General features: G+C 33.9%; 2 protein-coding genes and 3 long non-coding RNA genes across 25 annotated transcripts in view; 3 read left to right on the top strand and 2 right to left on the bottom strand.

Moving 5' to 3' along the window:
* Positions 1-27233, top strand: part of LOC126927713 (G-patch domain and KOW motifs-containing protein-like) — a 67212-nt gene that overhangs the window by 28218 nt on the left and 11761 nt on the right. Inside the window, exons 1-2 of one of the 3 annotated variants that reach the window (XM_050743769.1) lie at positions 5413-5567; positions 5939-6517. In XM_050743769.1, coding sequence (XP_050599726.1) covers positions 5450-5567; positions 5939-6423 — 603 coding nt within the window. In that variant the 5' untranslated portion in view covers positions 5413-5449 and the 3' untranslated portion in view covers positions 6424-6517. Of the gene's footprint in view, positions 1-4750; positions 4944-5412; positions 5654-5938; positions 6518-27233 lie in introns of those variants that run through there. The other 2 variants (XM_050743772.1, XM_050743770.1) reach the window with 2 other exon arrangements.
* LOC126927717 (uncharacterized) overlaps positions 1-27233 on the bottom strand; it is a 93918-nt gene that overhangs the window by 63175 nt on the left and 3510 nt on the right. For 6 of the 14 annotated variants that reach the window (XR_007715803.1, XR_007715800.1, XR_007715804.1 and 3 more), the window contains exon 2: positions 22317-24590. The exons of 3 other annotated variants lie outside the window; for them this stretch is intronic. This is a non-coding gene — a long non-coding RNA (uncharacterized LOC126927717). Of the gene's footprint in view, positions 1-15175; positions 15332-22316; positions 24591-27233 lie in introns of all 14 variants that reach the window. 5 more of the 14 variants (XR_007715799.1, XR_007715794.1, XR_007715801.1 and 2 more) reach the window with 1 other exon arrangement.
* Positions 155-2812, top strand: LOC126927723 (uncharacterized). Its single transcript, XR_007715816.1, has 2 exons — positions 155-1197; positions 1586-2812. It is a non-coding gene; the product is annotated as an uncharacterized LOC126927723 (long non-coding RNA).
* Positions 1783-3947, bottom strand: LOC126927720 (uncharacterized). 2 transcript variants are annotated; one of them, XR_007715811.1, is made up of 3 exons: positions 3504-3947; positions 2242-3407; positions 1783-2125 (listed from the first exon to the last, which is right to left on the bottom strand). It is a non-coding gene; the product is annotated as an uncharacterized LOC126927720 (long non-coding RNA). The 2 variants fall into 2 exon arrangements; XR_007715810.1 differs by lacking the exon at positions 3504-3947 and having other exon boundaries at positions 2242-3497.
* Positions 6646-14397, top strand: LOC126927706 (omega-amidase NIT2-like). Of its 5 annotated transcripts, none has more exons than XM_050743749.1 (5): positions 6646-6972; positions 7544-7728; positions 8170-8338; positions 8618-8851; positions 9003-10430. In XM_050743749.1, the coding sequence occupies exons 2-5, from the start codon at positions 7603-7605 to the stop codon at positions 9104-9106; spliced, it is 633 nt and encodes a 210-aa protein (XP_050599706.1). In that variant the 5' UTR covers positions 6646-6972; positions 7544-7602; the 3' UTR covers positions 9107-10430. The 5 variants fall into 5 exon arrangements, with proteins under 5 accessions (XP_050599706.1, XP_050599707.1, XP_050599708.1 ...); XM_050743750.1 differs by lacking the exon at positions 6646-6972 and adding an exon at positions 7189-7323; XM_050743751.1 differs by lacking the exons at positions 6646-6972; positions 9003-10430 and adding exons at positions 7215-7399; positions 11361-14397.

Here is a 27233-nt window from a genome sequence, read left to right as displayed (position 1 = left end):
AACAAATTCGCGTATATGATCGATAGCTGACGTCATTGTGTCCCACAGCCCTTGTAAAACGATAAGAATTTCCTGGAAAAACTTGTAGCCACGAAATGAAAGAGATGATAAAACTTCTAACAAGAGTACTGAGACGAGCAACTTTGTACTTACCCCTTCGGAGTAGGGAACGTGATTAAACGTCCGCGAGTTCGAAACTTTTGTAAGTCACTGCACGGCCGCTGCTTATGGTGGAAATGTAATAGATATAAGTACAGAGCGCGTGAGCGAACTAAAAACGCGATATAGGGGTAAAGAGAGAGACCGTTCCGTTCTTCTCTAATGCCCGCGTACTTGTGCCGGAAATGTGTAACAACGGTAAACGAGCGCCGTCAGTGTCCACTAGTGTGCATGCCTGATTAAACAAGGACAGAAAATGCTTATATACAGCCTTCTCTTTCTATTTCCATGTCGCATCCGTCTTACTATACAGTAGACGGGATTCGACTATTCCATCATTATATTCGCACCCTGCTTATGTGTGCGAACAAATCGTTCGTCTCCTGTTTGATGCTCAGTTTTCAACGGAGTTGAAGGGAAACATTATAAGAGAAAGGAAGTGACGGATTGTCTCAAAGTAATAAACGAAAATTCTCGTAACTATCGAAAAACGATAGTCAATACAAGGATATCATTATCACATTTAAAACTATCACAATGAACGGTGATTTATCGCTGCAAGGTACCACAAATAAGATATCTCATAATTTGCGAAAAGAGGTAAGGAATATTCTAGATTTTAGACTTTGGAACTTCCATGACAGTCATGAGTGTGTTTTGTCATTGATTTGCCATATTGCGTTTTTCACAATTGTTGTTCATTTTTTGTGATATTTTACACTCGCACATAGTATCTATGATTTTTTCTTTCGATAATTCTTATAATTATTGTCAATAATTAATTATTTATAGCCATTTACGCTGTATTATATATCATTCAGATTTATCTTTGCACGTATCAAGATAGTAGATAACAAAATTATGTGTAACAAATTTATTAAACTCGCAATGTAACAGAAAATTGCATGAAAATCTTTATATTATTAATAATTATTGTTAATAATAAAAAAAATAAATGTCGCATTAGGAGGAGAGTCGTACTTCGGAACGTAATCGGAACATATTGTACCTTATATGTGATTATTTGGAACGCAATGGGTGAGTACATTGCAATTTAGATATCTTCTTAGTTGCAATTTTTTCGAATAATATCGGTGACCAATCGAAATAGAAATTAGTGCGGAAAGAGGGGAAGGAACCAAAATTTGAAAATCGACATCGGTAACTCAGTAGTTATAGAATAACTCAATCGATAACGTAGATTAACTAGTTATAAATGAAAATATATTTAAATTCAAACTTTAAAAATTAGAAATTAAAAAGCAGAAGGCAAAAAATTATCGCCGAGGATTTATATAATAATAAATAAACAGTACATTCTTTTTGTCTGTCTTACCTAGAAATAAAACAGTTAATTGATGATTATCGTATAGTGTGTACTCATAGCATAAAATTTGTTCAATGAATTAAAAATTATATTTTTTAGATATGTAGACATTAGCGATGTATTAATCCGGGAAGCTCGTCTACCTCGGAAATATCGAGTCTGCGACAACGTCGATTTGGAAATTATTCTTACAGAATATGAAAATTATTACAAGATGAAATTCCAAAAATATCCTATATTGTGCAAGAAAATAACTGAAAAGGAAATAAAGACGAGGGAAATGACAAATGCGAACAAAGTGTAAGAATTTAAATTATTTAACACTATTCAACGTTCTCAACGTATTCAACGTATCGATTACAATATCATTCAATCTTCGAAGAAGTAGTAAAACGTGTCAAATCTGTTAGCAAACAAACGAGAAGTGAGTCTGTATCTGGGTCTGTGAAAGGGAGGAATGCACAACAGAAGATGAGGGGTGATGCTACGGATGATATTAATCTCGCAATGACAGTGACATCAATTTTCGCCAATGAAAGCGATGAATCTTCATCAGAAGAGGAGCTATTTAACATCTTAATGGAACAATCCACGCAATCAAAGATATCAAAATAGGCTCAGAAGCTTTATATAGACAATCTGGAATTACGAAAGATTATTGAAGACATTTCATGCGTAAGTTATTTTCGATTAATATACGTATTGTAAATACTGATTTCAGTAAAGTTTTAAATAACGAATTACATAACACTTACGGAAATTAATACGGAGATTATGCGCCATTTCATCTTTGTATTGTCGCAGGAAATCATACTGACAAAATTAAATGTATATTGGGACAACATTGTAGGCCTAGAGGAATGTAAATCTGCTATTAAGCAGGCCATTGTGTATCTCCTCAAGTACCTTATCTTTTTCAAAGGCCCATTTTCTCCCTGGAAAGGTATTCTGCTATACGGACCACCTGGTACAGGTAAGATACTCGTATTTCTTTCATTCCCGTACATGTTTACAAGCAATTACGAAATAGGGAAGACGATGTTGGCGAAGGCAGTCGCAACAGAATGCCAATGCACCTTTTTTAACATAACGGCCAGCTCATTGGTGAGCAAATGGAGAGGTGATCCCGAGAAGTATATCCGTCTAAGTTGATTTCCTTTGTCTACGAAGAAGAGATTCTAGAATATATCATATATAATAATAATCATATATAAATAGAATAGTTGTTTGGAAAACGAAATGATATTACGTTCGTGATGAAACAATGAATTTAAGGAATTTTGAATATAATATTTAATAAATAATAAATACATTTGTTAAACTGAACAGGTTTTATTTGAACTTGCCTATAATTTTTCGCCTACAATTATTTTTATCGATGAGATTGACTGGATAGGCACAAATAAAGGAGTAAACTGTACATTGTCTGAACCTGCAAAGAGAATCAGATCAGAACTTCTTTCTAGATTGGATGGATTAGTATCTAACGAAAATTCTAATGTAGTTCTTTTGGCTGCAACTAATTGCCCGTGGTATGTATATCACCCTATTTCAATGTTTTCTAAGTAGAAAATATCTTAATATCATAATTATTCATTATCTTAATCTTAATTATTGTGTTGTGCGGAATATTCCTTTGTTATTATTAATATAACAGAACAATAATATTTATTGTAAATATATTATTACGGACATTGATGCAGCTTTACGCAGACTTTTTCTTGAAAAGAAAATATACTTATCATTACCAAATGAAGTTACTCGACTTGGTATGTTCAAATTATACCTTAGCAACCAGTTATTAGAGAATATGGATATTGTAAACCACATAATAAAATCTACTGAAAAATATTCTTGCGTGGATATAAAATTGCTTTGTAAGCAAGCATGGCTGCTAGAAATAAGTCCAATATGGGAAAAACTTGAAAAAAAAAAAAGAAACATCTGTTACGACTTTGAAATATGAATTAAAGAATTATGAAATAATAGCAAAATTGTTAAAAACAATGTCACCTACAGTTACGGATGTGGATAGATATGAAGCGTGGAATAAATATGTATGCCATAAGAACATATTTTAAAAAATATAAATGGTTATCATATAAAAATATAAAAATATAAAAATATAAATGGTTATAAATTATTAATAGAATTATAGTTCGAAAAATTGTTCGTATGCGTGCATGTATGTGTGCGCACGGGCTATAAACAAGTTTGAAATGTTCGTTCTACATATATACGTGGTATACATATTCCCTTATAATATATAATATGTGTAATCTGAGTGATAATATATCCACGTATTACATATGTGTTAGTGTATTTTATCGATAATCTGTCTTTTATTTCCTCTTATCTTATTAACGCATGTATGGGCGCGTATATGCGCCGGGCGAAAGCTATGGTTATATATGGGATTGTTAACAAATAAAAATTAATCTAGGTGTTATTAAAGAAATTTGTTTCAGCTTCTAAACTTTTTGATGATTGGTTTACTTTGAATATTTTGCATATCTTTGCATATCATGAGCATTTTGTACATTTCTATACATTCAAATTTTCTATGAATATAAAATGATCCGCACTACTATCTACTTCATAGTATACTCTATACGTTTAAAATGCTCCATTAGAAGCTTAAATCTATCAAAATACAGCTCCTAGGGAAATGTGAATTTTCACACGACCACATAATATCGATTTTCTGATTGAAACGTATAGGCAGGTATATACTAGCATAAGCCACCTTCGGCATTTGGCCGTATGGTGCAGCACTAGCTCTGTAACATAGAAAACCATAGGCGTCAGTTCTTCTTATTTCCTCTCTCATATATGTTTACTTTAATGTCACTTATTCAGGCGCTTGATACATTGTCGGAATGAAATTTTAGTAATGTGCAAGTAATTTTGAGTAGATTAATAAAGTATAATAAGATATTAGATTCATGTACATAGTTTCAAGTGACATCAATCTTTATGTCTAGTATATACATGTGTATTGATCTATAAGTCAGTGTTAAAATAACGAATAAATGGCAGAAGAAGGAAAGAAGAAATCTATTAAGAAACCTGTGTTAAAAAATGCTATTCCACAAGAAAAAAAGAAAGTTGATTACATTGAATGCCTCGATGAGAAAGGTATTAAAGTAATAGGGTGAGTTCAAAAAGTAAAATTTATAATCAAGAAACATATAACCTCAACCTAACCTATAAAAATCACCAATAGCGGAATATATATATTTGAAAACAATTTTTTTATTTCAGTGAGGAAGAAAAAAAAGATGAACCTCTAATTATTCCATTACTAGGTTCAAAAACCTGGCATGATAGAATTGTTAATAAAATAGATGCAGACATTTACCTTCCGAAGGCAGATAAGGAAAAGGTAGGAGACGCTAGTGTTAACGAGGCAAAATCAAAGCTATCTAATGGAAAAACATCGCCAATAATATCAATATAGAAAGAAAGAGCCAGTTGAAGATAGTGAAAATAAAGTTGTTACTTTAGAAGAGCAAGCGGCTAAAGAAATCATTGAGGAACTTAAGTCAAAGAATGAACATGAAACTAAAACAAATGATTTAACTTTACCTTTAGTAAAAGATGAATCATTAGGAGGCAAAGAACAGGTACGTTATCAACATATTGATGTGCAATGCGCAGATGTATTACATTTGCATATTATAAATATCGTTTTGTATTTTTCAGTCTACGTTAGAAGATTATGAAAAAATTCCTATTGATGCTTTTGGTGTAGCAATGTTAAGGGGAATGGGATGGCAACCAGGAAAGGGAATTGGTTGAAATGAAAAGTATGAATTTTACTCTGGATTAAATTAATTATATGTATTTAATACATCACTTATTGGAAAGTAAACAGAGAACATCATTTTTTATTTCACAATCGTTTATTCTAACTATTACAGATTAGTAGCAGCTGTCATACCAGAATTACGACCAAAAGGTATGGGTCTTGGAGCAGACAAAGTAGCATTGCAGAAGAAAAATACAGATTCCAAAAAAGAAGAGGAAGAAGTTAAAATCGAGAAAGGAACATTTGTGAAAATTATAGCTGGAAAACAAAGTAATAATTATGGTCATATAGAAGGATTTGATGATGATGCAGGAAGGCTCATAATAAAACTAGCTCTTGGTGGAAATATAATATCTGTAAATGAATTTATGGTACGGCCAGTGACTAAATCAGAATGTTCTAAGAACTCAAAAGTTCAAAGTTAATATGAAGTGTTAGTTTTTCATCAAGGGACTTTTAAGAAAACAAATTTGAATTGACATATACATATAAAGACATAATCGGACATGTAGAAAAACTAATTCAAGAGTACCTGTAAGTGTGTTGTTGCATGCAATTTTTTAAAGGTCCCTTCTATTTTTATATAAAATATGATAAATGTAGAGGTTTTAGCTTTCAGTATTTTATGGGGTTAATTTCAGATACAAAAAAGTATGAGGAATATAAGGACAAGGAATCCAAGGGACTCAAGCAAAAGATGGATAGAAAAAGATCAATGTCCCCTGACCCCGAAGACGGTGAAGATGGTGACAAAAGTAGTAATAAAAGAAAGAAAATCGGAAGTACGATGCAGAATAAGAACAAGTATGATAAAGTGGGGGATAAAAAATCAGAAAGACGAAAAAGGCGCTCCGAATCTAATGATGACAGCGATAGTGATTCTGAAAAGAAGAGACGAAGAGAAAGAAGTAACTCTAATAGTAATGATTCTTATAAATTAAAAAGATTGAAGAAGTCAAAGAAACGTAAGAAGCACGATTGCTCGTCTGAAAGATCAAGTAAGAAACATAAAAAGAAAGGCAAAGAAAGAGAAAAAGTTAGAGATAAGAAACCCAGAGATTATGCAGACAGAAAGAAACACAAAAGACGAGAAAGATCAAGATCTCGATCATTTAGTAGGCAGTAATATTTTCCAGTAACGTATTCGGTCATTTTACTTTCAAGATAAATTGTACAATTTTATTTATACAGATTTTATAATAAAGTGTATTTTTACAAAAGTATATTTCTTTTCTTACCCTTAACTGAAAATTACATTTAATTATAATATGTAATAATGTTTACAATTACATCAAATTTAATGTCCTAAACTTTATCAATAATTATTAAAAATCCCCGCGTATTGTTTACGTAATGTTGATATCGAGTAGTAAAATACATAACCTCAAAGAACATTATGATACTTACGAACATCGCTAAACAAGTAGTGCGAACGATGTCGAGAAAGTATTCACTATGTATAAAGTATTTATAGATAAAAAGTATGGGAAATATATAACCGAGTGTATTTAAATTTTCCAACATTTTAGCATTTCGCTTGGCGTTGGTACAACTTCAAGTAAATGAAGTAAAAGCAAAAATGTAGAGCGGGCAGTTTCCTACATTTCCAGCGCGAAAGAGCATAATGCTGATATTATCGCTCTTCCTGAATGCTTTAATTCGGCATATGGAATACGTAATAATTTGTTTCTTTTTCTAATAATTTATTATATGTATAACAACTATATAGAAAAAAGTAAAAGTAGACAAATTACCTTATCGTTTATACTTCCATAAAGATTGTGAATTGACTCGAGAATATAGAATTTCCCCACTTTTATGATTATCGTGATTTTTGTATAAATATATTTTTTAAGATACTAATAATTAGGTACTTATAAACTAGTATTATCAATTATTTTGTATTTATAATTCCACCTATAGTAGTTAAAAATTAAAGTTAGTTAAAATCTAACTTTATGCTTCAAAAAGTACTAGCAAAGTCGTTACGTAACAAGTCACTGGTACTAACCCAAATAGCATGATTGTAATTAAACATTTCTAAATATTCATTTTTCATCTTGAACCTGTAGAAACAATTTATTATATGTACTATTATCTAAGTAATTATATATTTAAGTAAATCGAAATATAAAATTTAGTTATTTTAATAATTTAAAAAATAAAAAATTGACAAACATTTCAACCTAATTTATGGTTGGAACAAAGGACAGTTATTTTTCATTAATTGAAATATTGCAATGCAGAATACTTTCCAAAATACGCCGAGAGTATTCCTGATGGTGAAACGAGCGTTGCTTTATCGATGGCAGCTAGAGAAAACAGCATTTATGTAGTTGGTGGTACGATACCTGAAATAGAGGGCGATAAATTGTACAATACCTGTACTATTTGGGGTCCCGATGGAACTTTGATAGGAAAACACCGGAAGGTAAATAATATACCTCCATGTGGCTTTGAAATTGAAAATATTGGGGTGGAGAAAGTGACTCTATCTAGGAATAATTTAGGAATATACATATGTACATACGTGTACTATAACCAATTCTATAATTTAAAAAATATGTTATAGGTTTATAAAATACGTCTTGATACGAGAAACATATATTTTTGTCGTAATATAATATATAAGATTTGGACAATATATTTGTTTTGTAACATAAATTTTTCACATAGGAAAAAACTTATTTTTTCTTAAAAAATATTCCTTCTCAAATATTATTAAATGATAAAACTTTTTAATAAAAGAAAGTGATAAAAACGCTGTCAGTTATTAAATAAAAAACAATTAAAGTTTAAAAGTTCGTAACATTGATGTTAAATTACAAAAGTTACAGCAATAGAGTTAGCAACTATATTTTTATATTATTAGGTACATCTATTCGACATCGACATTCCCAACAAGATTACTTTTCGAGAGAGTGATTCACTCAGTCCTGGTAATTCCCTAACAATGTTTGATGTGAAGGGCTGGAAAATAGGTATTGGCATTTGCTATGATATCATATTCGAGGAAATGGCACGCATTTATCGGAACAAAGGTACAGTAGCTTAATCGAACAATACTTAACTAGCAGGAAAGTAACTATCTTTCTTAAATATATTCTATATAAAATATAATCAATATAATCTGTAACTCTGTATAAAAAGGAGCTTAATTTAAAAAACCAGTATATTCGCTGAAAATGAAATAAATAAAAGAATTAGAAGCACGACAAGAGGACTGTTCTCGCATATTCATAAATTATGGAATGTGGACTGTGCAGCTACAAAGTTAACTAAAATTCAGTGGTCTCATATTTCCCGTTTCTCTGTGTTAGGTTGCCAAATGCTGATATATCCGGCGGCATTCAATATGACCACTGGACCACTGCACTGGTCATTACTTCAGCGTTCCAGAACGAATGACAATCAATTATACGTCGCCTGTATATCACCGGCTCGTGTTCCTTCAGCAAGTTATGTCGCATGGGGACATACACAGTCGACAAATCCCTGGGGGAAAATCCTTTACGATTTGGAAACTCAGGAAAATATGGTGGTCACCGATATCGGTAATTTCCAGCTTAACGTTAAAAGCGAGAAATCCACGATGTAATTAACTTTGAGTCTCGTTGTTTTATCGATTTTGCCGGCTCCCTCTGTATTTGCTGAATTTATTAGCAAGCATTACTTATTACTTGGTATGTTTTTCTTTTCTCTCAGATTTGAAAGTTGTTGAGGAAGTAAGGGCTCAGATACCTTTTCTCAAAGATACATTTTCTCAAAGACGTACGGATTTGTACGACACTGTCTATAAAAAGGAGTAACTCTACACTGAAACAGAAAATGTTTTCTTATAATATTTCTACTACAATACCGTTTTTTTTTTTTTTTTTTTTTATGAATTATTACTAATTACTTATCATTTGTACTAAATGAATAACTCAATTAAGAAAACCAAAATGTTATAAATGATAATCTTGTGTATCAATATGTAATTGGATATTGTAATAATATTGGAGTGTCTTTGATCAGGGATATGATAAAGAACACGCGAAGACTACATTCTTTTGAACATCTTTAATATCCATCATTTATAACATTAAACATCTTTTTAAATATTTAGATACATTAATACGTAACTCTTTATATATATAAACATTAATTTGAAGTTACAAGCTTAGAGAAATTGGTCGATTAATATTTATAGGTCGGCTGTCTTGATGAAAGTCTTAAAGAAAGCAAAAACATAACAATGTCGCAAATATAATTTATAGTTTAACTTCTTTCTTGTATCTGTCTGCCTTTCACGATGTTTTACCAATTACAATAAGTAATTTCGACTTCTTTGCGCTCCGTTTTAACGCATTCGAGACCGAAAGAAATTCATATCAATCAGTAGGCATAATATATATAACTGTACATAATACATTATAGTATAACATAGTATATAATTTTATATTTTAAAAACACGAGGCATAAAATTTAAGATTGTCATCGATTTAAAATTAAAATATGAAAAGGATATTCGAGAGAGAGAAAAGCACAGTATCATTCTAACAAAACATTCAGATCGTACTGACACCCAGGAATCGTATTACAATAAAATCTCGGTCTCGAATGAATTAACATGAACGATTAACATGAAACACACTTGCGGCTTAAACACCTTCGATATCGAGGAAATTCAAACTTTACAAATAAAAGCAGTCTGTTCCTCTTTCCACCACAGACTCTCATACCATATCCGCTCTTATCCAGGCTTTTACTTGAAATCTCTGTCTATTTACAATTTAAATTTACCCGGACCACTCGTTGAATCGGCAGCCCTTTATAAATATATAATGAACCCAGAACATATACCTGTGCCCCTAGCTGGTATCAGCTCTAGTAACGTTCATACCGGAACTTTCATACGACGCCAATTTGTCACGCGTGAACATCGATTCTTTCAGGGGTCACGGCTTTATGGGATTATATCCTTTAAAGTAATTAAAGTGATACTAATGATACAGAATTTTTTACAAATATTTAATATGTCCATAAAATAGGAAGTTTCGTGCTCTCTTATTTTATATTAATTATAAATTAATAAGTTTTACATTTGTTATCTATAGATATAATAAATTATTGAAATTCCATGAAGACATATTCTGGAACACATTAGAAGATTTTGCTGTAATTTACAACGGATGCTCCGAGTACAAACAGGCAGTAAACGAACAAATAGAAATTCAGGCCATTGTGGTAGTATAGCTCACGTGGGATTTTAAGCTCGAATTGGACTTAAACGTTACGATCGTCGTGAATAATTACGATATATACCCTGTACGACGAGCAGAGAATCTTAAATTATTAACGGCAATTCCTTTGTGCAAAGTGCAATTTTATTAACGGCCTGTAACGAATGAACGGCTCGTTTTGAATAAAGTTTACATTTAGAAAGTAAACACAGAAACACATTTTAAGAAACTAAGATATCGAGTTCTACTTGTAAACATCAAGTGCTCTTCGTTTGAGAAGATTACGAGTCTCTTCTTCGATAACGACATTAATTAAGAAGTTTCGATACCGTTTATGACATTAAGATCTCATTAGTAAAGTTATATCATTAAAATCCTACTGTTCCTAGAGAATATATATAGTTAAAACTTCCAGAGGATCAACAGGTAAAGAAATTGTTGATATTAGCATTGTTAGTGACAACTGACTGTAATCGATATCTGCTGGGTGAAGTTGTGTGTTCTGAGAATCTGTGTTAATGCAAGGATTCTGTTACAAATCATCAACTAAAGAGCCACCGGGCACGTCCGACCGATCGATCGATACCACGAACCTTGAATGAATTAACGCTCAAGGTGGAACGGATTTAATAGATCGAGTGTTAGTGTAATTTGACACTTTGTTTACACTTGCTTTATGCAAACAAAGTTTGATGTTCTGAACTCGATGGTTATAAGATCTTATTGAAACTCCAGTATTTCACCCGCACGGTACGACACTTTGTTGATGATTGTCCTTGTATGTTGTTGATACTCCCCATCAGCCGTTAAATTTTGTTCGTCTATCGTACTTTTCTAGCCAGAGGTTTTCCCTGATGTTTTTCCCTACTGTCTAAGTCATCAGGTTTGCAGCTCGGGGAGGACAGATAATTCGGAATTTCCCAAAGGAAGGAGAGGTGTTATCCGAGCCATAAAGGGACGGTCACTCAAAATGCCGAATAGATTCATTTAAATAATTATGAGAAACAAGTAAGTTTTGTAACCACAAGTTTTCAAATGTTATAGTTTGAATCTGTTCTTATAATTTTAAAAAGACCTTACAGCCAGGATCTCTAAAAAATTCGATGAAAATTCTCATGAAACATCAATTGAAACAATTAAACGCAACAGAGAATGGGTATAATCATATAATTCCTCCCCATTTCAAAATTCATTCATATACATCGATGTTTGTTTTCATATTTGTTTTATGTGTGAAGAATACGTATTTACTGGCATCAAAATATTTTCTGTTTCAATTCCTGGTCATTTTAGATCGAAACTTCCAAATATCGTTGATTAAAAATTTTTTAATTTTTAAAATGAAAGGCACTAATTATAGGACAAAAAGTTGTTTCAATTATTTGAACATTCTGCTTCATTCCTACAATAACATATTTTATTTTAAATTAAAACAAGAATCAATACTATTGTGTATAAGTTTAATGGAGTGACACAGGTGATTTGTAGCTAACACTGTAGCTAACATAGTTTCTGCAATATACCCTTTAATCGAGTAGAAACAAGGGGATTTTAGAAATTTCTATTAACCGACAGTATTGTCAACAAGTTTTAACAATGACTGAAGGTTGCAAAATTAAATATAAAATGATTTATTAATAGCATATGCAGTGTTAAATTTGTAAATAAGCAGTTTATCTTTTAAGAATAACAAAGACACCAGAAAATAAAAATAAAGAATATTCTAATTATATTGCAAACTAACGAATAATGTAAAGAATTTATTTTTGTTATCTATATCACAGATTTTAGGTAAAATATTAATTTACTTATTACTAGGAGATTGAATTTGAAATATAATTATAATTTATAAGGGACACCTTTAAACTAGCAGATATTTGGTAGCAGTTCTCTAGCCTTTGTACAATATAACACAGTTCAGTTTAATTGAGTTTAATCCCTTTGACCAGCTAGTTTCCAATTTCATTTATGGCATAATCTCCTGACAATTTCATACCCTTCAAAAGAAACACGATTTTCTATTATTGTTTTACAATCGCGGAATATGATCAGTGTTTCAATTAAGCTCCACTGTTTTAATTTCCCGTCTACGCACGATGTGGGTACACCGTTTTTTTGTTGTTTTCAGATACAAGTGACGAGAAATTATGAAATGATATTTTAAATTTAAACTGATTTCATTCATTGATTTATTGTAGCGACAATGGTAACTTGTTCAAATAAAGATTTTATAAATAAAATATTTAAGGTCTAAAATAATAAATTAACACATGTGAAAACGTTAAAGCTGTTACCCTTATTCATGGTCTTGTTGGAACGTGTTTAACGAGCGTAACGTAGGCGTGAAAACGAAAACGTTGAGACTCCTGTGGCGTAAAAAGACTGAATTCCTCATAAAAATACAAGAAACGAGAGGAAACGTGCACATAGTTTATTCTCGACCTTGGATACATAAAACCAAAAAAAAAAAAAAAAAAAAAAAAAAAGAAAAAGGAACAAGAATTTTTTTTTTTGGTTATTTAACGAAACTCATTGTATCATTTTTATTACTCTATATAAAACGTAGAATCATATACTGACGAATGTTATTTCGAATTTCTAACTTCAGAACGATAATTACATATTTGAAATTACCAATAAGTGGTAATAGCATTAAAAATATGGAATATTCAACGAGATGAAATATAAGTAAGGTATTTAAAAGAAAAAAGATTGAAACGTTCGATGTAAAACGATGAAATTAAATGATTGGACTTGAAAACTTGATTCGGTTTAATAATTCGATGAAAAAAGTATTCATCCTATGAAAAAAGAATTCATGTTCCTGTCGATATATCAACGACGTGCGCCGTTACTTCCGACTGCTCTGCAATTCAAATGCAATACTCGAATATACATGGCGAAAGAAATGAAAATTGAGCAATTTAAGGGAACGAATTACTCTCGCGTCCACGTAACTTCAAAATGTTTCACGTGTCCGTGTTTGCGAAACGAAATTCGTCGTTGTCCAACTAACACGCTTGCAGATGCTACGTTCACTTTGTTGCATATAGGGCTTAAATATGTGAACAAATAGAACGGAGCAACTATCATTAGCGTAATTTTAACGTGTTAAAGTGAATTAATGCATAAGCTCGTCATCTACGTTCGACCATGATTATGGCAGTGATTATTGTTATATACGAATTTTCGTGCAATATATGCGAAAATTCGTGGTTGTCCAACTAACACGCTTGCAGATGCTACGTTCACTTTGTTGCATATAGGGCTTAAATATATGAACAAATAGAACGGCGCAACTGTCATTAGCGTAATTTTAACGCGTTAAAATAAATTAATACATAATTTCGTCATTTACGTTTAGTCTACGTTTTTTCATCTACGTCATCTACGGCACCTACGCGAATCTTATTGATTACGAACATTGATCGATTACATTAATTGATGAACTTTGGCAGTGTTCGTTGCTATAAATGAAACTTAATAGTTGTTGAAACCGCTCGAAAGTCGTGTTCCTAAATCCTTCCCTCGTCTCGTATCATGTTCATAAATCATTCCCTCGTCTCGTATCGTGTTCATCAAATGGAAAAGGAAATTGTGTTTTAATGAAATTGCTTGCTACTATCAATCTTACTGTGTCACTCGCATAGGAGAAGAAAGTGAGGAAGGAGAAAAAAATTAAGGTAAGGTCATCAATGAGCAAAATGTTTAATGTAATTAAAACTGTAATTAAAATTGAGTCCGCTGCAAACCTCATGACATTTAAAATTCCATACGTATATTGTTATACGTAACATTACGTTAGATTAGACGTTTGCTGTGTGATTTGTATAAGTGTTTTGTATAAGAGAGAAAATAAAAGGTGTGATAACCAATCCGAGTGGATCAGCTTGATTATCAACCCCAACCTATAGAAAATAACAGGTACCCCGCTGTGGGTAGCCACCAACATGCTAATTTAACTTTTTTTTTCTTTTTATTTATTTATTGAAATTCACAATTTGTCCAATTTGGACATTTAATAATAATAATTTAATAATAATAAATATTATTAATAATTTTATCAATTTTTTATATTTCCATCCTTCATACAAGTGACAATGAATCATAAAAGTTTCATAGAAATCACAAAGATTAGGGGATAAGTATACCACTATCTAATATATTTTTATATATGTATATGTATGTATATTCCCAAATTACATGATAGAATATGAATAATATTGAACAAAATATAATCAACTACAGTACCATGGAAATACAACAGATTACAATTTTCTACCTGTCACCGATTCATCGTCATCTCCTTTCATTCTTTTGACATATGTAAAAACAAATTAACCCGTCTGATATAATCATACCTCGCTCTTTGAATACAAAAATCTATTCAAATGAAATAAAGGGGAAGAAAATAAGAATAAATATAATTACTCAGGTATAATCTTCTCGAGGTATAATTATTCAGTTACAAATGATTCTTTGTTAACAGACTACATTGTACACTACTTCTACACTACTTTTACTTTTTACACTACACTACTTTTCCCGATGGCTGAAGCTAATCGTCGACGTTTATAAGGTACGAATTTCGTCAACGGCGCCATCGGAATCTTTATTTTTAATTAAAAAAAGAAATTAAAATACTACAATTACCATCACTAAGGTCAGCGTCCACAATACACTATGTTTTTCAAGTTTATGTGAACCATCGACAATAACCACATCAGATCCGGACCAATGCTCAGTGCCAACCTTATCCAGGCATTGGAACTGGCAACATCGGCGTCCAACGCGGAATCTCTTGCAGCTCTGTAATAAAAAGAAATCGATTAATTGTACGGATCAATCGTCACTAGACTACTCGAAAATCCAGGTCATTCAAAGAATGAAAGAAGAAAGAATTGCTCCAATTCCACCATTGCTTTTGCAAAACTAGTATTTGAGAACCATTGGTCAAATATATTATAACACTAAACGTACATTTCGGGAAGAATAATTTGTGCTATGAAACAGAATACGATAAAGTTCAAAGGTTACATCGATTTTCAAAATTTTTATTCAAATATTTATATTTATAGTACGCCATTAGCAAAGAAGACATGTTTGCGTGCGTTATCGATTTTACGCTTTTGCCACGCAAACATGGAAATTGCGATTCAAAATTGAATTTGCACTGGAAACGGTTGACGTTACGACATCAATAACATATTTCAAAAACACTGACGATATCATACGGAATCAGAGAGATTCTATGAGAAGTTAAACGCATAATCATCCTATTGTAAATAACAGGAACAGAAAGTACACAAGGAATAATACAGAATCATCCTATCATCCTATCCTATTATACAGGATTGCTTTGATTCGAGCTCAAACATAGGGAAATCTGAAAGAATTTTTCGCAGAATTTCCTTCCCCTTTGAATTGGGTTTTATACAGAACGACTTTAACCTTTTCAAGGAAATACCTATAGAGTGTGACGATCTATGATTTTAAATAGAGAGGTATATCTGAAAAGAGGTGGATGTAAAACGTAGCATATAAAACGTAGATCAAATCTTTATTCAAGGATTTTTTCTCTTCGCAGAGAATCAGGTTTTCAAGAACGATCGAATATGTATGCACTTGATTTACACGTGAAGTTGTCATTAAAAATATTGTTGCGTTTAAAAAGATAAATATTGATTTAAATTTAATGAAATTGTTAGTCCAATTGTTTAAAGCTTAAAGATATGTAGGTGTCACATTTATATAATGAAAACCTGGGAGCGGCATTAATTAACAAACCTAGTCACGCGCACACGTACTTTAAAACCATGCTTGAAAATCGATATACCCTGAAACAATGCATCGTTCTGCGCTTCCAATTTATTTTCGCACGAAGAATCAGTCCATTCATCGTTGCCGTCACCATCGCTACTGTAATCTATATTACTCGAATAAATTCTATATCTTGATTGGAAAATCGCATATTTTAACGAACTTTCTGTGTGTGTGTGTTTTTTTTTTATGATTTTAATTGGCAATTTCCGAAATTGAACTATAGCTTGAGAATAAACCGATAATATTTGAGGGTATATATACATACATCATGTTTTTGATGGGTTTTGTAGTAAAATAATTGTAGAAAAAGCAAACTTTTTAAGAAAAAATTACCATATTCGAGTAATAAATTATAGAAAATTACCAATGTAAATTAAAACTTAAAAAGAAGAATCTATTACACGTAATAAAGAGAAGGACTTGTTCTCGAACGGCAATTCAACAAATACAGTCGTTGCAGAAACATAGTTTTACAAGGGAGAAGAATCTCTCTAGGAACTCGACGATGTCACGTCAAGCGAAAATTCAATAAAGTGATTACTAACCGTATTACCAGCGGCAATCGTGTTACGGCAATTCGTAAATAAGTTAGTCGTTTATTTGGAGAAACGTCGCTGGCAATATCGTCACATTTTAATTACGTCAGCGCTATCAACTGGTCTTGGAAGAAAGTTTTCCATTATGTACTTTTGCCCACGGCGTCGTTCCAACAAATGAATCCGAGTTTTGAATCGCTTTCTCTTATATCACGAATTTGTAACGGTGTTTCTTCAAACTTTAAACGATTGTAATGAATGCCTTTGCGTACAAAGACTGATACCTGGTTCGACTAGAAGCTTCAGCTAATTAGTGCCCCAGTTAATTTGGATGTTCACTACCACGCCACCTAAGAAGTGGCTTCGTGTCCGAGCGGATTTCCCCCAGGCAAAAAAAAAAGAAAAAGAAAAAGGAAAAAAAGAAAAAGAGAAAGAAGAAGAAAAAGAAAAAGAAAAAAAATAGTTAATTTGGATGTTATAAAATATTATATAACCAAGAACTTATCTTTTACTTGGTAGTCGCATAAGAGAAGACCGAGCCATTGAATCGCTCAAATAGATTAGCTGATTCGCTTAACGTATTTTTACTTCCGATGACGTAAACAAGAGCAGAAAGTACACAAGTAATAATACAGAAATGTCAAATGTACAGAGGCATAGATTTCGTTAAATCATTAGCACGTAACATTTCCTTATAATTCTATTTGTGTATAGCAAAATAGCTTGTGTGCTTTCATGAATTATAATTGATATTTAGAAGCTTTCATGTAGGTAGATATATAACTCGTGTTAATTAGTAATTTAACAATACATCATGACAACATATCATTTTCGTTTCTTCGTTTATCTCGTTATGCGCGTAAACGAATGTGTAAATAAAGACATTTAATCAACGATAACATGTAGTGGCAAGCATGATAATTATCGACAAAGGAGAATATTGGTGAAATGATTGTGGTGATTTCACTCGGTGTATCGGTAAATAAACTTTGATAGACATTGCCGGTGAATTCGCTGCCGGTGAAATCGTGTCGATGAAATAATTGTCAGTGATTTAAAGATAACCCAATTTATTGATCTCCCCTTCATAGAGTTGTACGTCTCTCTATAAAACATTTAGCTTAGTCACACTAAACTGGACTGGACTGCAAGTAAGAAGATTGAAATGCAAAATTCACGTGTGAGATGGAAAGTTCGATAAGGCGATTATGTATATTAACCCGAAAGAAAGCTCATGGCTTTGCAACGCGTTACACGCAACACGGAATTTCCCTCGCTGAAATAATCCTATTACAACGATACGATTTTCCTTAACAGATCTCGCAATGTAATTCTCCCTCTGCAACTTTTTATTAGGTTTGAAACACGAGAGTTTCGAAGCTCTGCAAAGTCTCGCGAATCTAGAAGTCGAGTTTCAACGTATTTTCGCTTCTTATTTTATAGCTGTTAATAGTTATTATCTCAATCTGCACGTACATCAAACGTGTACTTATGTAAATCCAAAGGAAACGGAAACAACCGAGAATAATTGAGGATAATTCGAATACGTACCGATTAGTAAAGTGTTTGGCAAAGAAAAAAAAAAAGGAAAATTGTATCGGAGAAATAGGGGAAAAACGGTGGCGTACATCAAGCAATCTTTATGGCTGTAATACATTTGTTATTCATTTATGTTCATTTTCCATCGCGTAACAGACGTTGAAATAACTGGCAGAACGAGCATATAAATCTTGTATCGCTCGACCTGACTTCTCCCGATGGAAAAATATTCACCAGCCAGGGATCGTGCATCGCTAATTACTCCGTTCTACTTTTCAACCGCGTTTCCATCCATACAGAAAAGCAAGAAGGCAAACCCTATCGCACAGTCGTGAAGAGATGCAAAAGCAAGAAACCAACCAACGACATGCCGATCGACATGGTGGAAGCAGTCCTACAGAGGGGCTATTCACCATGGGACACGGACCCTCCCATTACGAGGGCCGCGAAAAGGCAGAGACCGAAGAAGAAGAAGACATCAGCTTCAGCGTCGTCATCGGCGAAGGCGATGTCGTCGATGCCGCCGGAAGAATGAACACCAAGAAGGCTGCAGGAGTCGATGGAAGACTCCTGGACTGCTGGAAGCAGGAGCTGGTAGCAAGCTGGAACCAGACTGCTGGAAGACGGCCAGAGTAATACTGCTAAGGAAGCCGGGAAAGGATCCCAGTCTCCCTAACGCGTACCGGCCGATAAGCATACTCCCAGCCATGAGCAAGGTCTGGGAAAAATGCTTTAAGAAGATCATCGAGAGATGCATCGGAACGGACCCGTTCCATCGGAGGCAGTATGGGTTCAGAAAGAAGAATTAGCTTAGCGAATACCGATAAGAACAGGAAGAAGCTGAAACGGGCACAACGAACGGCCCTCTGCATAACAACGACGGCATACGGTACCGTCTCCCACGCGGCACTTTGCGTGTTCATCGGGATTCTCCCGATTTACATAAAGATAAAGGCGCTCGGAGAGACTTACAAGAGGAACAAGATCCATAAGCCCAGGATCGGTGCGGATGACGGTAGCGAGCTGAAGGAGGAAATGGAGGCGATTCGCAGGAAGGCCCAGGAGGAGTGGCAGAAGGAGTGGAAAAACCACAAAAAGGAGAATGTCACAAGGAAATTAATACCGAGTGCGCTGCTATTTACCAAAAAGAAGATGGACATCGATCATTACACCATGCAGCTGTTAACCGGGCATGGGAGCTTCGGTGTCTATAGGAAGAGGATTGGCACGAACAGCGACAGCAATTGTCTCGACTGTGGAGACCCTAACGACGATGCAGAGCACGCCCTCTTCGCGTGCCCGAAGTGGACGGACAGAAGGATCGAGCTGGAGAACGCTCTTGGCGAGAAGATAGACGTGGACAACCTGATCGCCACGGTGACCGCCAAGAACGAGAGCTGGGATAAATTCAGGCAATTCTGCAAGACCGTCATGTCTCACAGGAGGGTAACAGCGGAGGCCTGGGAGGAAGCAAGGAGGAGAACAAGAGCAACAACAACTACGCGGAGCAGTGAAGGCAAGAATACAAAACAACGAAAAACCGCAGAAGGAGATCAGCCCAGTATTCTGAACTAGCTGAGAAGATGACGAGAGCAATACAGAATATACAGAATAACTGCCCGAAGAAGAAGATACAACGGGGCATGAAAGGACAACCTTGATGACTGCCGACAGGTTTTACCGGGGTTGTCTGTCCTCAAAGCAAAGGAAAAAGGAGGAGGGGTTTTTAGTGGGTATGGCAACAACATCCGCCCGAGTCCCACATAACCCAGTGATCCGCATCACTGGGTATGCGTAACAGCATTTGCCCCTCCTCACGCAAAAGAAAAAAAAAAAACAAAAAAGAAAAAAATAATAAACTATACACTCTATCAATTTTAAGTTGATAATTTCGTTATTATATAATTTTTCTTAGTCTAAACTGAATCCAGGAAGAAGAACTTTCATCCAATTACATACTTCATTAATTCATGAATTATATTCGTTACCGTACGTACAAAAAGAAAGTTGACTGATATAAAAATTCAAAGGATAGAACTTCTAAGCTCGCGATTGGAAACAGATTCAGTTCAATGGTTTAATTTGCCATTTAATTGAATTCTCTGGCAATTTCAGCGAACTGTGGGCTTTAAAAGTGTCCCGCATTCAAACGCAAGACTTCTCCTCCACCTTTCCCTTTCTTTCAATTCCAACCTCAAGTAATTGACCTATTAATTCGACGATATATTTACATGCTTGCAAGGGATTCAAACAACTTCGTTGCGTTAAATTCGCAATTATAACCAACACGAATGTCTCAATCAATGTGCAACTCGAAACAAATAAAAGACAATTAACTTTTCAATATAACGATTGATATGTTTGATGAAGAGAAATGTATGAATTTTTAAAAACGTCTCCTAGTACATTTAGCATTTTTATAATAAAAACTTAGAACACACACGCACACATATACTATTCCATGAAATGATTTACACAGCTATGAGTCTAATCCTATCATATTATAAAGGGATGAACGAACTTTTCCTAATAAATATAACTTTATACAAAATCTTGTTTAAAAAAATTAGTTTTTTATTCTCATTAAATTAATTTAATATCAGAATATATAATTTTAGTCGTTATCAAAATTTTATGTCAAATGCGTTCATAGATACATATATAAATAAATGTCTAATCCTATGTATTTATTTCAACTGAAATCTTAACTTAAATATTTATTAACAATATTCTGACGAATATGCAATGAAAGATAAAAACAACTTTATTTTTCTTATAGAATGTCTCATGCTTCTTACTCATTTTATGTTTCTCGTTGTCAGTGCGTAACTACTTATCAGCCGCATGAATGCTAAGTTTTACTACTGAGAAACGAAGAGACATATAGATGCAAATATACGCTACCTCGCGTGAAAAAACATCAGATACATTAATCAGAAGGAATATCCGATACATATAAAATTCATGGCGTAGTTATTTATACATACGGAATATTTCTTTCTGTATGAAATATTCTTTCTTCTGAATTCTTATTATAAATGTATGTCCATTTCCTACCTTAAAATGTCTCTCCTTTGAAAAACTCCATTTAAATATAACGATTAACAAAATATTACCAATAAAAATATTAAAACGAGATGCTGAAAGAACCTTTTAATGAAGTACAAATGATTATTTCAACTTTTATTCTGTTAAATTTGAATTGAATCGTTTATAAACCGAACAGGTGTATAAAATTTTATTGCGTAAAAATTGTGAAGCTGAAAATTAGGAACGAATAACGAATGAGTAACCTAGTTTCATTAAAAGGTACGTGTACGCCGATCCGCGTAACAACTTCGACACTCCAATGATTATAAAGCATGTATCCTTCAGAGATTTTTTGCGCGAACGCAAGATACCTTTTACACGTGCAACTGAATAAGTGGAACGTGATTTTCAATATTTCTTCTTGTAGAACTTGTAACAACGTAACTGTTTCACGAATATTTTCCCTGACACTTTTACAACGATGCGTAGAAATCTCCTTTTCTAATTAATAATTTCAGCGTTTCTCTGAACAGTTTCGTTGCGATTAAAAAATATACAAAGCTTACGACGTGCTTGTTTAAAAATATTTATATGGAACAAGATTTCGAATTTGTCACATCAATCGCGATCTCAGCAGGTGTAAATTAATTCGTTCTAATGAACGATTAAATTAAACGGCTCGTGACAAAAATTATCCCTGTCCATGTTTGTCTTTCTAAAACTAATTCAAGGCGAGTTAAATGAATCGCTGTGTACCCTATTCGCGCAGCATGTGTTTTAACGACCAGCATGCAAGCGTTAACGGTGTACTTTAGTTTCTCATGGTTGTGTTAAGCTGGTTGCTCTTAGAATGAGCATATACTTACCAAAGGAGGTGAACAGAAGATAGCCTGGCACCATTTTGGCTCCGAATGGTAACAGAAGCATTGAGTGCAAATCGAAGGTCCCGGCACATACATCATTCCATACGAGACAACTTTTCCTTCGAAATCAGTACAGTTTCCTCTTAAAGACACTGAAAACAATTAGCAGCGTCAATATCTTTGCCACTCGACAATCGTACGCGCAGTTACGCTAACCGTTTTAACGCCACGCAACGTGATCGCTCTATTCGCGTACCGTGGTAAATTGTGCCACGATGTATGGTCACGATCATTAATTCGCAACGCGCTCAAGCGTGCTCGTCGCGAGTCATGTCAGAGTTTCCTCTCGTAATTACTTGTTTTTCAAATGATCATAAACCAAATAAAAAAAAAAACACCAATATAAAAAATTACCTCTTGAATCGGAAAACCAAATCCTGCATTATAGAATGTTATCACGCAAACGAAACGCAGAGCATAAATATTTCGCAAACTTTTGAGTGTTTGTTGTAACGCTTCCAGTATAACCGATGAAATGAAGCGCGAGCACGTCGAACGGTATATTTCGATGAAAAAAACAGGATGAAAAAGGGCAGCGCGATCGCGTCGATCGGTACTCCTCGCAAATAAATAAACGAAGCGCTAGCGCGCTGCATAGCACAAACCGATACGGAGTCTTGAAACATCCGACACTAAAACGGTTAATAACATTACTCAAACGACCGTACCAGGAAATTTTTGTTCAACGGATCCGCATTGCGGCTATCACGATGCTTCTTCGTTGCATCGATGCTTCATCGATGAGATTAAAGCACCGTTGAAATAGGTTATTCGATTTCTTACATGGGGAAAAAGTTTTTATATCGTGTTTGCTGTTTTACTTCGCAAGTGTGCTTTACAGTATACGTTAGAACTCCAAGTCGAGCTATCCGAGTTAAAGTCTCTTGAAACTTAAAACGGCACTTAAAGGATATAGGTATAATAGAAGGTTCGTTTAAAATTCAAAAGTGTATATACGTACATATACATTTGAATAAAAATAGCGGATAATCTCAAGTAAAAAAGTAGGTTGGTGTTAGTAAAATGGTTTCAAAATACTTGTCAAAAGTCAAACGACTTGACTAATTAAGAATGGATGTAAGAGATTGAAAGCAAAGGGCATCTAAGAGTATCAATTAAGTAACAAACTCACGGTGACAAAGAGGTTTTCACTCGCTCGAATTCAAATAAATCGGTTAATTTGAACGAAACTTTAGGTGCACGAGAAGCGACACGCGTCCTCAAGGACTACGAAGGTTCTACTCGAACGAATGAAAACTTTTCTCTGGCCCGGTGTGTATACACAAGACGTGCGAATTTAAAGTGCAGATTGTATTAATTGAAATAATTGGTTGGTTTGATCAAATTAATCGTTTTAAGCTGAAATGACGAAGGTCATCCAAGTAATTGATGTCCACTGTAATTATTTGTTAATCGAGCGTGGAATCGGAACGATTCGACCTCGTTCCAACGCGAATCGTTACTAAGGCAGAGACGGCAATTAATAATTGTCGCGTCATTTGTTCGATCGTGTTCACAAATTCAAATACGGCTGAGTGGCGGAAACCATTTATAACACGTCCCGTACCGCGTAGGTCGTATACATATCTCAGGATGAATTTTTCGTACTTCGCCGCATATATTCTCCATGTTAGACATACCATAAAATATTTCGTGCAATCGCGTATTCCTGTCTAATGTCAGGAATTCTCTTTCCATAGGTCTGCGTTTTCCATATTATCTATTTTGCTTATCAGTAAACATTCTTACAATTTGTGATTAATACTGTACGTACAAGAACGTTAAGTTTTTGACGTTGTAATATTTCACATGAAATAATAATGGCTGTATATCGACTAACTTATTAATTAATTAAATTCGTGTATATCAAGTTTCCTATCATTTAATACTTTCGTGTAACTACAGAGATTTGATACTATCAAATGAAATATAAAACTTGGTAAAAAAACGCGCTTCGTTAGGAAATGAGGGTAATGATGCAAATATTTTTTGTAGCCATTATATAGAATTTCGATGGTATAATTAATCAGTATCAACTTACCAGCCCCTGACGGGAAGACAAAAATAACCTGCAAGCAGATGAGATTTGCAAGTATTTTCGAGTACAGGTCCTTCATGGTTGTAAAAGATCAGGGGATGTTGTCGCTCTAGAATAGGAGAAAATCAGCTGTTTCAATAACTGCTGTGTTGGCACTGGAGTGCGTAGACCAGAAATATCTGCGACAAAAATCAGAATACATTTGTTTTCACATGATTCGATCAATTTTGTGTAGAACTAAGCTGATTGAACCTAACACGGGATAATTGTCCAACTTACGACCTTAACAAGCCCGCTTGATTCTCTATAAGTGCTTGAAATTGATGCTTGTATTCTTTCCAGATTAACAAGCTGTGCCTCCGCCCCTCCCTCCCTCTCTATTTCCTAAGATCGAGTTAGACTGCCACAACATATTATCTTTCTTCTTTTCTTTTCTTTTCTTTCGATCTTTTAAAGCCTTAAATCGCTGGTTATTATAGTGTATACATTCAATTACCCTGTAAGTCGTAAGTACATGTTTTACGTTATTTTTCATTTTCCAGCTAAATTCCACAAAAACAAGAAATATACTTCCAACGTGTTTTCACATGTCTCTAGCAAAGATCTCAAAAACAAGTTGCGGCCCAATTTAAAACGACAAATAGCACCGTGTGTCTCGTTGTGGCAACGCACGCTTCGTCAGCTTTTTAAAAGCGCTCTCTGTCTGCTTTTTTCTCTCTTCACCGCCTATTCGTTTTTTCTTAACGAGTGAAACCGTTTTTACGAGGACGGGAGCACAGAAATGACGTACTGGCAATTCTGTTTCGTGATGACACAAGCAGCCCGGTTTCAGTGAATTAATCCTGGCCCCAAGCTTCCAATTATCTCTCCCTTCCTTTCCTTTATTTTTCCCTTCTATATCGAGTTTCAGGTTTTCTAAATTTCCATTACAATCAACTATGGCTTTTCTCTATTTTACATGTTAGCCGATGATTCCTGGCAAAAGCATCGGCTGTAAAAATATTTGGAGTTGCAACAGCAACAAGTGTGTTTTCTCAAACAGAAAATATTGGAAGCGTACTCGTTGGCAAAACAGTTCACGGATAGTTCGTCCTCTGCTCGTTATTTGTTTCAATACCGTTAGCAAATAAATTCATGAAACATAGTGTATCGCATAAATTGAAAATAAAAGCTTTGCGTATACTTGGTAGTTGAACTTTGACTATTATACGTATGTTATATATGTAGTATCGTGGACAAAAGGCCTAAGATATCTGCCGAACCATAAACAATGCCGCGAGAGCCGCGGCATCGTCGGGTACATCAATGTGTCGTCGGTTCTTTTTAAGTGGATAGTTTCGTGGAAAGGGCCTGCGTGACTCTGGCCACGGGCGTTTCGGGACACGTGTCCGATAGGACGGGAAAAGACAAAGAGACGCTAAAGGCAGTGTTAGTTGAGCAGCCGGAGAAGACGGATGCAAAAGGTGTGCAGAGTGTGACTTGAGAAGCGAGAGCGAGCGAGTGTAGAAGCCGAAGAGTGTGAATCGGGAAGTCGGAAGCCGTCTATGAGAATAAGACGTACGACAGCATTGTAATCATTTCGTTGCTTCGAATATTATTTATTAAATCAAAACATCATTACTTGTCCTTTCCTCTAAGACCCATTAAGATACTACATATATATATAGAAGATTGCTTAGAATTTGGAGCTTAATAACATATGTCAAAATCATTGACATTAAAGAAGGTGAACCTTACTTACCAAATTTCCTTCCGTCAAATGATACATAAAAATTGAAAAAAATAATATACATAGTTTTGACTTTCTTCCGCATTATAATTTGAATCACTCGATTTATTCGACTAAAGATAATCAAGCAATAACCTCACTTTACACGTATTCTCATCACGTGAAATAGATCACATCAGGGATTTTCAAAAGTCGATGGAATATTAATAGCGATTAATTATTTATGGATGTATTCTGCACGGTTAAAGCAATCGCCTAGTGAATTATCGAGTTCCAGGAATATGAACGGTAAACAGGATTGCAGCTATAAATGACTCTCTAACGTGTATATTAGAGATGAATTTGATCATTTATCCTCATAATATGAAATACTCTTTCAAGTGGAAATCATAATTAACAATTTCTGGCAGCGAAAAGTAAATAAATCGATACGTTTAAATCAATATTAGAATTTCTTAATATTTTTATCAAATATTTTTATCAAATATTTTAACATCGTAGAAGTGTCGTTGTAGAGAAACATTAGGTTGTTCCAAAAGTTTCTTTCGTTTTATAAAGAAATGATAGATGTACGATATTTTTTCTGTATCTATCATTTCTTTATAAAACGAAAGAAAATTTTGCGACAATCTAATAGAAATTTAGCTTTAACACAATATAAAAATGGATTGTTATGCCCCTAGGAGATAAGAACAATATGATTAATATTAATAATGAATACGTTAACGTAACGTAAAGCAGCTTTTGCAGAAGGCTATTAAGGCTATTGCTGAAAATGTTTACTAAAGAATGATAACATGAATTTTCTTAAGTACCCCATTTGATACTTAATCTACTTTGTAAATACTGTACGTCCTAACTTTGAAAGAATGCAATTTTAGCCAGAATGTTTCAAATTACCTAGCCGTATTGTTTCCATGTAATATAATTTATATTTACATTATCTCGCGTAATTCTTTCCACTTTATTGACTTCTAAACGTTAATGTAATATAATTTTTATAATATAATTTTAATCGAAGTTATTTAAAATTTGTAGTATCTCATCCCTACTAGAATAATATTAACAAATGTGCAGAGCTCAAGTCGAATAA

This window comes from Bombus affinis, unplaced genomic scaffold, assembly GCF_024516045.1.
Source record: "Bombus affinis isolate iyBomAffi1 unplaced genomic scaffold, iyBomAffi1.2 ctg00000202.1, whole genome shotgun sequence".
NCBI classification, from domain to species: Eukaryota; Metazoa; Arthropoda; class Insecta; order Hymenoptera; family Apidae; genus Bombus; species Bombus affinis.
Note: the sequence above shows the minus strand (reverse complement) of the source record. Positions and strands in the feature narration are given on the sequence as shown.

Excerpts from the sequence above, each read along its gene's own strand:
- LOC126927706 (XM_050743747.1), top strand. Across the intron at positions 7,729-8,169 it reads TGATAGGAAAACACCGGAAG|GTACATCTATTCGACATCGA; the intron begins GTAAATAATATA and ends TTATATTATTAG. Across the intron at positions 8,339-8,617 it reads ACGCATTTATCGGAACAAAG|GTTGCCAAATGCTGATATAT; the intron begins GTACAGTAGCTT and ends TCTCTGTGTTAG.